This window comes from Dryobates pubescens, chromosome 7 (genome assembly GCF_014839835.1).
Source record: "Dryobates pubescens isolate bDryPub1 chromosome 7, bDryPub1.pri, whole genome shotgun sequence".
NCBI lineage: Eukaryota > Metazoa > Chordata > Aves > Piciformes > Picidae > Dryobates > Dryobates pubescens.
In genome coordinates this window covers 14,986,205-15,001,620 of record NC_071618.1, presented here as the reverse complement: position 1 = coordinate 15,001,620, position 15,416 = coordinate 14,986,205, and the positions used below count along the sequence as shown (strand labels likewise).

Sequence of the window (15,416 nt, the reverse complement as noted above, 5' to 3'; positions counted from 1 at the left end):
TTTTTAATTGTTTTTAATAAATGCTTTTGAAATATGTTATAAGCATCTATAATCAGCTGCAAGAACAAATTTGCTGAGACTTTGTGGTTTGGGCTATGTTTTTTTAACCAACCAGGTTGCATGCTCGATATATTTTTTCATGTAGCCATCTATCAATAAAAAGGGACCAGCAGGTTAATGTGTGAACTTCTGGATCTTATATCACCACCATCTTGCCAGACTTCATAACAAAACCGGAACAATAGTTTTCCATGTAGTACTGCAAACTTCTTAATTGAGTTTCAGTAAGAAGAGCTTGGACAGTCTAAATACTAAATTTTTTTTCCAAAGCAAATTTATCTCACTGAGGGGATCTTCTTGCTCTGCATCCTGGTGACATGCTAAAATGTAAGTAATAACTCTTCCCCTACCGCCTCCTGACAAATACTCCACACAGCAGCTTTAGTAATCCTTGTGTCCTAATGAAACACCTCTTCTGTCTTCCTTTTCCTTTTATTATATGAAAGAGTTCATGTCAGTATGACTGAAAATATAGCTGTGGTTAATATGGTTGAGACTTGCCATGTTATTAATCAAAGTTGAAAGCCTGGAAAATATAAATGTGAGGGATTTGTGCAGCTGTTTGTGTGGCAGACAAGTTACTGGTCTGCACTCTCTGGGATAATTATTAATTAGGTTTAAAGTTGGATGCCCTTAGTCAACACATTTTTTAAAAACAGTAATAAGTTATTCCAGTTTGAGAGCTACAATTGCTGTAATAATCTTTCTTTGAGAGAAGGCTGAACCACGCCACTTCATTCTGGAGACACGGTTGCCCCAAAATGTGAGCACTGAGGTCAGGAATAATCAGGATCTCATATGAGCACTGTGGATCTGGAGATGCTGTGGCAGTGTCCAAAGAGATGGAAATTAGAGAGCCAACCAGCTAGACAAAAGTATTTGGGCTTGCCTTAAAGAGATAGTCCTGTGTGAGGGATTGTTTTGGTTTGACTTCCAGGTAGTTGGAGGGGTGGGGTGCTATATTTGTAATCTTTCTGAAAAATAACATATCTAGGAAATAAATAGTAAATTAGGAGACAAATGTTGGAGAAGTACATTTTGTATTTTACACAGTCATTTATTAAGTGCTCTCTTTTATCTAGAACTTTGAGATCTCCAAATGAAAGGTATTTGAAAAGAAAAGTATTGTTTCTCCGTCATTTCAATACTTTTCCAGTAGAATTGCATTAGTGGGAGTTAGGAAAAAAATAATGATAATAATCCTAAAGAAAGCAGGCATCGCTGGTGGGAAGCCTAAACTGAGGAGAAATGTCAGTGTGCTCAAAAATTAAAAAGAAGGTTAATAAAGCTTGTTCTCATCATCTAAAGACAATTCCTCTTCTGAATTTCTGAATTGTTTGTACCATGTTAAACAGGGAAGTAACCTTATAAATCGAGACTGACTCCAAGGGGGTAGAGTTAGTAGGAGAAGTTACTAGGTTATTTCTAGAATAAGGTCTGACTTCTATCAATGAAGGTACAATAGTCTTTACTATGTGAGTAGCTTCTACATTTACATTACCTATATACTAGATACAGGAAGATAATCTATATGTAATTAGTGTTTATGTATGACAAGAAAGCAAGACATTGAAAAAAGAATTTTTGAGCCATTCAGATTGTAAGTATGCCAGACACGATATCACTATTGTAATGAGATCTTCCCAAATCACCTGGGTCTTGAATAAAATTCAGACAGAAAGAAAAGCAGAAGAGTGAAGTCAGAACATTCTTACACATTTATCTCATGTGCTAATTAATAAATGCTTTCAAAGCACCTGCACATTAAACCAGGGACCAGCTAAATGTTGCTGTGGAGGTCGCCTGTCAGGTGAGGATTATTTTGAGGCGAGCTAAGAAATTCACAAACCCAAGCTCTAGTATGGATAAAATATGTTAGATCCTGTGGGGCAAAACAGAAGAAATATATGTACGTGCCACCTATGAATGCACACAGTGCTTCTAAGAAGACCTTTAGCATATGTTTCTTGCATTATGTTCTTTGCCATTGTATATCATATTCCCAGTGGCTGAGGAATAATATATACGAACTCCAGCTATTTGACAAACTATACGGTTTCTTTTATGGACCTTTCCAGGACTATGAAAAATCTTAGGAATGCATTTATTTACACAGCATCTACCCAACAAAGGAATGGAAATTTCCAGCAGTGGCTCCCTTATAATGCTCTTTGTTTAGGAAAAGCTACCCCAAGCCACTGTATCTTGGAGACAATGTGCCCTCGTGCTTGGGCCACATCCAGCTCCCACTGCCACCCGGGGAGGTCTCTCCTCACTGCCCTCCCTCTCCTGGCAGTGCCACAGCCCCTGGGAGAACTCTCTGTGTATGGCCCCAGCCACAAGGGACCCATCTGGTCCCAATCCAGCATGTGGCTGTTGGAAGAGCAGGACCATGCTCTGGGGACAGCAGGTTCCTCTGAGCTCCTGAGAAGCAGCTGGAGCATCCCTCTGGCATGAGATGGTGTGGGACCCCACTGACCCACAGGGGTTAGATCATGCTTTATAAAGCATTATATCTTAGGGCTTCATATGGAGTTGGGACTGCAGGAGCAGCTTGGCTCCCCACTCCCTCTGCCCAGGACTAACTGCAGGCAGAGCTCTGAGGTGCCACCAGCTAAGCTGTGTCTCATCCTGGGGCAGCATGGGCAGCATGGGGTACCTCCGTCAGCTGCTGTCAGCCCTGGCTTTGAGGATACAGGGCATTTGTTGTCGTTTATGTTAATTAGGCAATGTATATTCCTCACAGTGCAGAGTGAGGGATTCAGGGATTTGTGATACATTGCCAGCTTTTATGAGCTTCAGCCTTAAGTACAGGCTCAGGTGCATCTCTGTGCAAAGACGGAGAGCACTGGTGGGATTCAGGCATGGGTCACTGTTACATCGTTGGGACTTTGTTTAAAGCATCCATTTTCACTGTGAAAATTGAGGAATAGAGATAAAGAGAGCTCATATTAGTACTTGAAGTTTCTCCATAGAGTCTTATGATTTGAAAAAGATTTTAGAAACATGTTTGCTGCCGCAGTCAAAGGCTTTTCCTTTAGAAAGATCCATCTGGGGGCAAATGTTGAACCTATATGATAGAGCAGAAGGGGCTGTATTAGCTAATTGCTTGTGCTATACTGGTTCCTAGACTCGTGCAATCAGTCCTGAGGGAGTTATGCCAGGTGGGGAGAGAAGGAGACAGATTTTACTATGCGGGGCTGCAAAAGCTCCTAAGCAGGGCAGAAACTCATACAAAACATTTTCTTGCCAACTCCCCCCCCTCCCCAACCTCCACTCCCCAGCAGGCATTCAGTGGCTCTTAATCTGTTTTCCTCCACTCATTAAAACCTGTGTCCAAAACGCAGGGGGAGAGGGACTCGGATGGCGCTTTGACATTTCCCGCAGGGAGAAGTTTCTCCACAAGCCGGGAGCAGAAGGACGGATGATGTGCCCCTCCATAGCCTTTCCACCTGGAGGTAGCTCCTGAAGGAGGTGGCTGCTGTCCTGGGGGACACGGGCCCTGCAGAGGGCATGGGATGGCACCCCTCTGGACTCCTCCTCAGCAAGGCATGACCCCTCTGTCCTTGTCAGCTCAAGGATGTGCATGCAAGAAGTCGTTGAGGCTGCGTGAGTGTCCTTGATTTTGGAAGGGCCGTGCTGTGCTGTGCTGGTGTGCTCCCGATGCAGGTGGTGCATTTTTGAGGGCATAGGGTAGGGAGACACCCATCACTGCAGACACCTGCCCACTGCTCTGCCAAGACCTGCAACCCAGCAACCCACCAAGGCAACTACTTACCTTCCAAATTCCTCTTTAAAAAGCATTAACAAGCACTCACAAGCCTCATTTCAGTTTCCAAAGCAGGATCTAACCAGAGATGTAATATTCTGACCAGATGGCTCTTTTTAAGGCTTACTGAGGGAATTCATAAGTCTGTACAGCCAAAATATTGTTTCAGTTAATTTAAGTAGCAGCAGCCTTGCTGCCTCTTCACTCCTCTCTGTGCTAGTTGGCTCTTCCAGGGACCCAGAGAAGCTCTCTGCAAAAGCTCCATCAGCTGAAATAGAGAATCTAAGTAAAAAAATGGCTGATCAATCCTGTCCAGGAAATGAACCTGAAATTAAATAAAATACAGAATACAAAAATACTGGCAATTCCATTCTCATTGGCAGAACCAGCTTCACTCTTATTACTTTTCTCACCTCTGTCTTATTTTACAGCTATCTTCCCCTGCAATATCAAATGCCTTTTGGTGTCCTGTAGTCATTTACTTCCAGATGAAATTTGCTAGTCTATATTTTACAATTTGCCTCCATGACTATAAACCTCAAGTTGACTCTAAATGAATTAATTAAGGGCATAAGAGGATACTGAAGTCTTAATATTTGTTACTTTTCATTTTCCCGTATAATAATCACAATGCTCACAAGGGGGGAAAAAAATGCATGGTTGGATAGAGTGCTTGTCCAGGAAGCTGCTTTTGTGCTATAAAATAAAGATTTACTTGGCAGCAGCAAGTGTGCTCTCTAGGATTCTTCCGTTCCCAATGCATTATAAGATGGAGGACAGCAACCAGTGGAGAATATCCCTGATTTCTAGGACTTTCTTCTGTTTCTTTAATTTTATTCTCTCCTACTCAGGAGGAGTACACAGGAAGGCAAAGACCACAAAGAGAATGAAACTCAAGAAAATGTTAAAAACAAAAAGGAATGATGAACCCTTGTGTCTGCCTTTCATTCAGGGATCTTAAACAAGTTGTTTGCTCAGCAACAAGTAGACATTTTAATCTTTCTGGAGCTGAACCAAGCAGGATTCCCTGGCCCATCTTGGCCTAAGTGGTTGTCCCTAGTGGTTCAGGCAGCTTGTAAGAAGGAAAAACAGCTTGTCTGGCTCACACAGCAGGGTAAGATCCTTGTCCGTGGGCTGGGAACAGTAATGTCAGGTAGAGCAGAAGGGAAGGACTTTGTAGGTCCTCAGTCCTTCATCTTTTCTGCCTCACTGTGGACTTGAGGGATCACAAAGTCCTTCCTACCTGTTGAGCTTTAGAAAGGGCTTTTTCTGTCAGAGTTCTTGTACTGCTACTAGAGAGTTATTTGTGGTATAAGTTAATCTCTCTTTCAAGTGATTGTTGCTCTTTACTTCTTCACTTTTTGTGTCCCTCCTTCTGCTCCCAGAGGTAGAAGCCTACCTGACATTACAAATCAATTAATCCTCTGAACTGACATAGAAGCCTAACTGACATTACAAATCAATTAATCCTCTGAACTGAGGTAGAAGCCTACCTGACATTACAAATCAATTAATCCTCTGAACTAACTGCTTATACTCTAGTGAAAGTTTACACTACTGAAAAGAAATAAGGGTAGTGATATTTAATGTTCTCTTCACATCAACAAAATGGCAAGAAACTTGCTTGGTGTTGATACATTGCAGAATCCCCTTCCCAGTCATCTCTTTCTTCAACAGATCACAAAGACCTACTGAGCACCTCCTCTTGCCAAAAGCATATTTTTGACAAACCTTTTCAGGGATCATTTATTTTCCCCAAAGATTTTGTATTTAAGTCTTTTCTCCCATAATGTTGTCACCAAAAATGGATGAATGCTAAAGGCTTCAAAGGAAAGGATACAGAAACACATGACCCAAAAAGCTCTATTTCTGTGTGTGAAGTCTTCAGTTTGTCATATGTGACCACACTAGTTATTTGGGCAGGAGGGCAAGTGTAATATTTATAAGTAACATGATGAGAAATTAAGAGAGACAAGGAATGAGAGACCTACTGCAAAGATGCTGAAAGAATGCCATAGTTATGTGTCAATGTGATCTGGAGGCAGGACAGGCCTGAGCAGAGAGGGAGGAGAGACATTATCTTGTTACAGCCTGGAAAATGTGTTCAGTTGACCCAGATATCATCAAACATTTCCTAGCAGCTCACTAACCTTTGGAAGCTCATCTCTAAAATGTGGCATTGTGACCCAACTCTTTATGATGACTCTTTGGCTACAACTTGCAGAAGGGGGAAAAAAAATAAATAATTAAACCTGCATTCAGCACCATCACAGCTGTCAGTTTATTTCCTTCTCTTGACTTCCCAAAAAATACTGTTTCAACCTTCTGTTTCAAGGGAAAGTCATTCCTTTGTAGTCAGCATAATTACTCCTCCCCCAGGCACAGACCCAATGCCATTTGCTGTGACCAGAACTCTCTTATCTTTTGTTTGTTACCTGTAAGCAAATCCAAGCATTCTTTTTTTAAGCCCTAAAGCAAAGATTTCCAAATTTCCTCTACAGGGGGTTGCTTAAACTATGTGCATTTTCATTTAATCCTAGGGGAATTATCTTCTTCAATGTCATGCTTTCTGGGGGGACTCTTTGCCATCCACCTGCTTCCTTCCCTCCTCAGAAGAGCAAATCTGCCCTTCTTCCAGAATACAACACTCCTATTTCCTTAGAATAGTTACTGTTGTGGAGGGTTGCAGAGAATGTTATCAGATCCAAACAGATTCTGGTGGGCTTATTCCATGTATTTTTGTGGTTTCCAAGAAGTCATAACTAGACCTTTGGGTTTTAATACCAGGCAAGCCACTGAATTATCATGGAAAGAATTAATATTTCTCGGATAACCCACATCTGGGAACCTGGGGATGCTTGTTCTCCATTTCCCCTTGTGGGAGGCAGGCAAGGTTTGCATTGGCCAGCTGGCATCACCCATTCTGCTCATTTCCATTTAGCCTGGCATCTGCCCACAAGTGCTGATACAGGTCACAGGGGTTGGAAGGGGACTTACATAATCATTTATTTAGACAATGGCTGTATTCACGCATAGCTTCTGTCCCACATTACCCAAGCAATGCGGGAGCCCTGTTTGATTCATAACATCTCCCGATGAAGGGGGTGGAGGAGAGAAGGGTGTCTGGCTCACTGCTTCCCCTATCCCCATTTTCCCTAAGTCCTAGGTACACATCCTCTCAAAAGCCAGCCAAGTCTGACAAGGAGATAACTCAGCTACCACACAGTCATTGCATGCATTTATTCTGCAAATGAAAGTATTGCTAGCTCAGCTATTGAGAAAAGTAACTGAAGAAAGCCAAAGTTCATCAGAAAGCGAGAGCTGAGCTGAGTGCCGTCAAAGGCCCTCCCCTCACTCACGAGTTTGCTTGTCTCCTGAGCAATAATCTCACCTAACTTGTGGCAGAGATATTTTTGGCAATTTCATAAGCATTAAATAACCCCTATTTTAGACCTGTACTTAATTCAAAATCCAGCAGCAGGTGCTTTCTTATCCCTGTTGCAATTTCATGAAACACGAGCTTGTCTTGCTTTTCCTCTTTTTCCACTGGCCCAGGGACCCAGAGTCTCCCCTTTGCCAAAGCCTTATCTACTCACCAGGATCCTCTAGTACTTCCAAGCCTGACATCTGAGTTTCATTACTAGATTCCTGATGTAAACTGCTTTTGAAAAATTTCGTTGTCTCTGCATAGTGTCCCAGCACAGCCCATATTTTGACAGACACAACAAATGCACATAGATCTATTTGCTACATTCTTTCATCTGTTGCAAGACTATTGATGGGTTTTTTTTCTTTCTACTGTAGACAAGTCACAAGCTTAATGTAATCTTTAAAATATCTTGAAGAAGCTTCTGGCCATTATCACATGGGAGTTAAAGCTGTTGGCAACATGTGTGATGAGATCTGGTGGAATGGGACATCAAATCAAAGGTCTATTAGCAAAGGCTTGAAAATGATCAAGGTAATTAATAGAAACAGCAGTGGTTCCCAAAACAGTGCACAGAGTCCTCACAACCAGTGTTCACATTTGGTGTCCCATATGCCATCAAACAGGAAGCCAGCAGACTTTTGGAACTTAGAGGACGTATTTGGTATTTCAAAATACATATGCTTGTACTCTTTAGGAAAGCAAATCCTCACATTCAATGTAAATTCAAGTGATTAATAGATTCCAGTGATCTGAGAAATGAGAGGTCTACAATAACTCTCTCAGTGAGTTCATTGCAGTCATTGAGATGGATGTGAACAGAGGCACAGATAACCACAGATGGAGCAAATGCTGAGGAAAAAGCCACAAGCATTCCCAGATGCAGGAGTACATCTGATTCTTCCATCTCATCAACCAAAGGGTTCTAGCTCATCTGATCACTGTCCCACAAGTCCCAGAAGAATTATTATTTTACTTTAATTAACTCATGTACTTTAATCCACAGCTCACAGAGAATTGGGTCACATAACTATGAAGGGTCTTAAATATTCTGTATTATGGTAGTTTTAGCCAGCTTATTTCTTCTGTTAACCCAATGGTACATTAAGAAACAAAATAGATGGGAGTAAACCCCCACATAGTATTGTATATTACATAAAAAGGTTTCAGTACAGATGAAGAAATGTGATATTTTCCTTTCCCTGATCTTCTGGAAAAATATGAATGGTACCTCACTTGTGATCCTGTTTATCCCCTCTTACTGTCAAAGTTAACACAACTTTACCATCCATGACAAACACTAACAAGAGAATTGACTGTATTTCTTCCCCTTTCCTGGTTGCATCAGAACATATTGATTCCCAGACAACACAGAAATCACAGACTCTGAATCCCATCCATTTAACTTCTAGAAAGGTATAAAAAGAACTTATACTCTATTTATGAGGTGGTCATACAGATTTACCGAGCTCTTAACTACTCCCAAAGCTTCACAGTGCAGATGCTCCTGGATGCTGCCACACAGACACACACAGAAAGAGTAAGTGTCCATGTTCCAGGAGACACTACATTAGCATGTTCCTCTTTTGGCCACAGCAAGTAACCCACCAGTGCTGAGATGCTTTCTGAGACTTGTAGATGTTATTTCCAACAGGTAAAGGAAATCTTTAAGGATGACATATAGATAGGACAAGAGCCACATCCCAAGATCCATAGCAACACATGACCAGAGTTGTCTTCTAAGTTGTAAAGAGCTTAAACTTGGGTAGATCCAAGTTGGTTTTGGTAGTGGTTGCATTTATCTGAAAGGAGGTTCATAAGGTACAAACATAACCTTTGCCAAACTGATGTGTTACAAAATTGGGTTCTGCATCTCTTCAATCTCTCCACAGCCACCTGGAGCTGCTGAGCTGTGTAAATGACTGTTCTCTGTTAACTCTGCTTTATCTCTTCTCTCATCTGTAGGCTGCATCTTTGTTTTCATTTGGGGCTGATCATACTCAATTCTCTTTTTTTTCCAAGTCTGTCACTTTTTGCTATTCCCTTCCAGCTGTTTTCTGTACTTGCCAAAAGCCTTCTCTGTTCCATTCTCAAAACACTTCAGGACATACTAAAATTCAAAGTAGAGCTGTTAAGACCTTACCCAGCATGGCCTGAATCTCGCATGAATAGATGTTATGTTTTTTATAACGTTACTACTGTTTTAACAGAACATTAAACGTCATTGTGAATGTATTGCATTCAAATACTACATGATTCCTAGGGAATGCAGCAAATTACACAGTACTGGGCCTGCATCATTCAGCCTAGAGAAGGTGTTCTGATACAAGAGATGGAGATGGGGAAGCGATGACTTCATGGGCCCTGTGGTCAGCTGAAGTGAGAGAAAAGAAGCTAGATGAGTCTGCTGCCTTCTTGCTCCGCTCACACAGAGCTATTCAGAAGGATACACCTTTGAGTCTTTCCTCACTTATCAGTCACCTGGAAAGGACTCTTAACTAGTTTGTATGATGACCCAAACAGGAAATGCTGCCTGTCCACTTTATTCCTTGATTTCATCCTGCTAGTCTGCCCTGACAGAGGCACACTGTGGTCAGGCTGAGGGAAGCCAAAAGTTTTGCAAACACAAAGCTCTCTGCTACATTGTGCTGCTTTCACAACAGTACAGTGTAGGCCAGCCAAAGTGCTCATAACAGCTCCCATACTCTACAGCCTGGTGAGTGCCAAAGTCACCCTCTTTCTCACAAGGCTTCACCCTTAGCATATCACTGTGCTGCTGCATGAAGGATGGCACTGGCTAAGTCCAGCAAAATATAAAATCATGGAATGGTTTGGGTTGAAAGGGACAGTTAGAGGTTACCAGTGTCCAGTTCTGGGCCCTCAGTTTAGGAAGGACATCGAAACACTTGAACATGTCCAGAGAAGGGCAACGAGGCTGGTGAGAGGCCTTGAGCACAAGCCCTATGAGGAGAGGCTGAGGGAGCTGGGATTGTTTAGCCTGGAGAAGAGGAGGCGCAGGGGTGACCTCATTGCTCTCTACAACTACCTGAAAGGTGGTTGTAGCCAGGAAGTGGTTGGTCTCTTCTCCCAGGCAACCAGCACCAGAGCAAGAGGATGCAGTCTCAAGCTGTGCCAGGAGAATTTTAGGCTCAAGGTGAGGAGAAAGTTCTTCACCGAGCGAGTCGTTCGTCATTGGAATGTGCTGCCCAGGGAGGTGGTGGAGTCACCATCCCTGGATGTGTTCAAGAGGGGATTGGACATGGCACTTGGTGCCATGGTCTAGTCATGAGGTCTGTGGTGATGGGTTGGACTCTATGATCTATGAGGTCTCTTCCAAACTTGGTGACACTGTGATACCTAGTCCAACTTCCTTGAAATGAACAAGGACATCTTCAATTAGATCAGGTTGCTCAGAGCCCTGTCCAACCTGATCTTTAATGTTTCCAGGGTTGGGGATTCCACCACCTCTCTGGACAACCTGTGCCACACACAAGTGTTTCACCACCACAATTGCAAAAAAATTCTTCCTTATATCTAGTCTAAATTTCTTTTAGTTTAAAACCATTACCCCTTGTCCTGTAGCAACAGACCCTGCTTTCTTATAGGTCCCTTTTAAGTACTGAAGGACCATAATAAAATCTTCCTGGAGCCTTCTTTTCTCCAAGACGAACAACCCCTACACTCTCAGCCCCTCTGCATCATTTCAACAGGAGACAGTGTCTTTGGCCCACAGAGTCACCCATTCTCCAGAAGGGCTGCACTTCCAGCCTGCTGTCAGGTGAATACCACAGCTGTCCACTGTTCCTCTACTGCTCATACCACTCAAATCACTTGCACCATTACCCAAAGTGCATCATTACTCAAAGACTATTCCCACCAACAGCAGCTCTGCCTCTCAGCTGCATCTTCTCCCAGCTCCCCCAGCAGCTTTTACCTGGAGGGCCTGTCTGTCCCCAGAGCAGGTCTTGATGGAAGAGTCTTTTCACAGGTTTTAGAAAAGGCTCCCACTTAAATTACTTATATGGTTACATGGGGAGCAAGAACCAAAGCCACCAAACACAATGGATGCAAACCACAACCTCACCCCATCATTGCTCCCATTCACCCTGCAAACTTCTTGAAGAACAGACCTTTGGTCTCACAGTTGAACTACTAGAACTCTAAGACCAGGCTGGAAGCATAAAATTGCTGAGAAAATTAGTCAACAAGAAAATTTAGGTCCATGACTAAAATAATCCCCAGATTAATGCTATCAAAGCAAATGATGTTTACAGAAAGTCTTGTTTTCTTTATATGCATGTGAGAGAAAATCAAAAAAAGGCTAAAGGCAAATTTCTTCTAGGAGAACTGGAAAAGAGAGCACGGGGGCAAAGCTATAATTACTGGCATTTCCTATCTGTTGAAACCTGTGGGTGGAAAGAGAGGCAGTGAATAGAGTATATTCCATGGAATTAAAATCGGTTTCTTTTCCTGGACTTTAGCTCAATGCTGCAAATTAGCAGGAAGAAAATAAGCCTCAGAGTGAACAGGCAGAGAAGCCAACTTCTTCATATTGCTCTTTGCTGTCAGAAAAAGGAATTCTTTTTTTTCCTCCAAGAACTCAAATTTCGAGCAGCCCAACCTGCAGTTGCACGCTGACAGTGAACACAGGACAAACACGCTGTTTAATTGACTCCTGCTTTCTAAAAATGACATCCCTACCCAGATTCACCATGCTCCAACTTGGGCATCCACAGTGGTACCTGACTTCAGAGCATCATGTATGCAGTAAGTGGAAGGGAAAGGACCCTCTCAATCACGATTCAGACCACCAGATAAAAAGTGATGTTTGTTATTAATGATCTGGTGGTGGTGGTGGTAACGTAAGGTTGATTGGTTGCTCTCTAGGTAAGAAATTCAATTTGAAGTATCTCCCCATGAGTATCTGCCAGTACCATTATTCTCCAAACTCACTTGAAATACTGCAAGCTATAGTAGGAAATACTACTTTAAATTAAACAAATTTTTATTGTTAGGTTTTTGATGGCTTTAATACAGCCTGTTCTTACAGCAACAATATTGATTTGTACTAGATTACTGTTACAAAGTGGATTTTGTCTCAACTGTTCCAGAATATGGCTTAGCATTTAATTAATACCACTTCAGTCAAGCTTGATAGATATGTTACTGGGGCAACACAGTTCCTAAACAGTTTTGTAAATAGGTGCCCTTTTTGTAAATTAGTTATATTTTCACTTCACTTACTAGGAACCACTGTTACATGATTAATAAACCTGACATGAACACCAGAAAACAATAAATAGCTTGTTCTCCTCTGCATTTCTCTCACTGTGTATGCACAGACACACATGCCTCTACTGTTTTTACCCTGTTCTCAGTCAGCCCTGCTCACTGTCAAATATAAGGCCAGCCTGTGATCCCATATCGATTGCAGCAGGACGTTAAAATGGTGCTCAGAGCTTCACAGAGATGCCTTATGCAATGCTGGGGCCAGGCCTTCAGTTCTGAATTCTTCAGGGAAGGGATTGCATCTTTATATTTGTGGGTTTTTTTCAAGAATGTGTCAAAGTACTGTCAGAATTGCAAATAAGATGTGTGCTGAACTTTGGCATGTCTCGATGCACAGTCTTTTATCTTCAAAATCCTACCTCAACAACACATCTGTGGATTAAAGCATCCAAGGAAATGAGTTGGGTTTGGCCTAGTTTAAAACACGTGTCTTCTGTTTAACTGTGATTCATAGTTAATTATTTTAAACTTGTCACCATGGTACTAACACAAAATCCCTAGAGAAACAACAGGCCTTCTGAAACCTGTGCTGACTCTCTGATGACCACCACTGAGGCACACTGGCTAGTCCACCATCTGCTTGGAGAAATTTGCTAGATGTAGCAGTGAGGTGGGCTTTACATTGGCTGCAGAGTAGATCTGGGCAGTGTTACCTCACTTGGTTTTTTCAGCTTTCACCTCAGCCCCTGGCTCTAGGCACAAGCCCAACCTGTCTTTAGCACTGAAGACCTGATGGCAAGGGGTAACAGCACAACCTCAACACACCCCAGAGTCAGGAAAACTTTCCTCCACCCCAAACACCTGTTGCTATTTCCAGGCAAAGATTTTGCACAGGCCCTGTAGCGCAGTCCCAGTGCTGGAGGGTGATGCTGCCCATGGGAAGCAGAGCTGCCTCCCAGACAAGTTCATCAGCCCCTCTGCCCCCAGCGGGCTTGCATGGCCTCACTGCTCTTGGTCTTCAGTGTTTGCCAGCTAGAGAGGCTGAAACATGCAGGCTGCTTGCTGGGCTTCTCTTTGCTCTCTCTTTTTGCCTCTTCTTTGGAGCACTCGGCACCTACCACATTTCTTTAAACACTTTTGCCCTGTCTCATTTGGTTTGTCTCCTAAAACTCGTCCAGGATTCCTGGGGGAGCTGATGTTTCTTGGATGTGTTTTTAAAGAAAAAGTCGAGCCAACTGCAATTTCCAGATCTCCTCTCAGGAAGTTTATATTCTCTCTTTTCCAGGGAGCGTTTACTTTCCAGGGGAGCATGATCGACATGCCATTACTGAAGCAGGCACAGAACATTGTTACGCTTGCCACAGCCATCAAGAAAAAATGAGCTGGTAAATGAAGCTCTCACCATGGGGCCCCAGTAGCTGTTTTAAAAGATGACTATAATACTTGAGGGGGAAAAAATTAAAGACATCAAGCTTAAGCAGAAATTCATTTCCATTTTGCAGATCTGTTGTAGTTTGCTTGAGAGAATTGCTAATTACTAAAACTATTTCTGACTCAACCCACTGATTGGTCCTGCAAGGCCCATGGACTGCAGGGACTCATGGCCTGCAACAAAGTTACATCAACAACTGTGTGACCTCACAAAAATTGCTATGAATGCAGGATTATGACTTCACTGAAGGAAAAGCAAAATGTAAGCCCTGGGCTCCATCAGAAGAGCAGATGAAAACCGAGTCAGTCACTCTGTATCTACACTTATTCCCACTCTGCTGTTGAATTCCGTTCAGAGAGGACAAAACCTCTAATAATTACACATCGATTGAAATAATTGCCATGAAAATCATGACCCTATGCGGGCTTCCTATTCCCCACTCTCACCCCACCCCACCCCACCCCCATACACCCTTTCTGTAAATGTGCAACAGCCATTAAAAAAAAATTGCTCGGACAATGTGGGACTCTTGACTTTCTTCTCTTTTTTTAAAGCACTCATTATTCAGAGTGTTTCCTCCTGGAAGCATCCAGCGCGGGAAGGGTTGGACGGCAATAAACTTGTAGTTTTCGGAGACACAATACAGCAGAACTTGTGCATATGGTCTCGAGTCAGATTTACATCACATTAGGAATACGACTGCAGGTCATGTGGGCCGTGTGGTTAACGGGCTTAGTAAAGCTGTTTTGAAGAGGTTAACCCAGCTTGTAGTAAGGGTAAATAAACATAACAACCAGGCATTGTCCTCTATTCAGCATGTACTCTTATATGGAGGGCTAAAGGGTATTGAAGCTGCAGAGGATCAACTTGTGGTTGCCAGAGGACTCCAATGAAGTTTGAAACACCAACAATCAGAGATTTTGTTTCTGTTCCTCATTAAATCATGAGCTTTTGTGCTCAGACTATGAACGACTGTTCTTTAAGAAATTAACAGAATGGGAAGTTTTAAACTATGCACCAACCTTTTCATGACCTACACAGCAGCAATGCTGCTGCACTTAGACAAACACCGCGGGGAAGGCTGTTCTGTTTATTTAAATTTGTAAATAGAAAACAGTTGGTTTTTTGGTTTCATTTTTCACCACCTCCATGGCCATTTTACATATGGAGTCACAGTGGTTTATTCCTTCCATCTGCTTGCTTTGTATGCTTCCCCTCCGTCTCCAAGCAGCAATTTTAAACATTTGGGGGGGGGGGGGAAGGAAGGAGGGAGGGGTGTATTTTTGGTTTAATTAAGGTGCGAGGAAAGGATGAGAGAGAAAACAGAAAAACAAACAAACAAAAAACCAAACCAAACAAAGCAAGCCTCACGTGAAAACTACCGTGGAAACAGCGAGGAACGGGAGTGCGGGGGCAGCAGGTGCCCCCTGGAAAGCCGAGGGGCACGAGTGGGCTCAGCCCGGAGGGAGGCGGAGTTGCAGGACCGGGAACGGTCGCTC

At 42.8% G+C, this 15,416-nt stretch overlaps 1 protein-coding gene across 1 annotated transcript in view; it reads left to right on the top strand.

Annotated features, from left to right (window-relative positions):
- CLYBL (citramalyl-CoA lyase) overlaps positions 1-14,360 on the top strand; it is a 184,197-nt gene extending 169,837 nt beyond the window's left edge. The window contains exon 8 of the mRNA XM_054162911.1: positions 13,771-14,360. Coding sequence (XP_054018886.1) covers positions 13,771-13,866 — 96 coding nt within the window. The 3' untranslated portion in view covers positions 13,867-14,360. The remainder of the gene's footprint in view (positions 1-13,770) is intronic.
- The last annotated feature ends 1,056 nt before the right edge of the window (positions 14,361-15,416 follow it).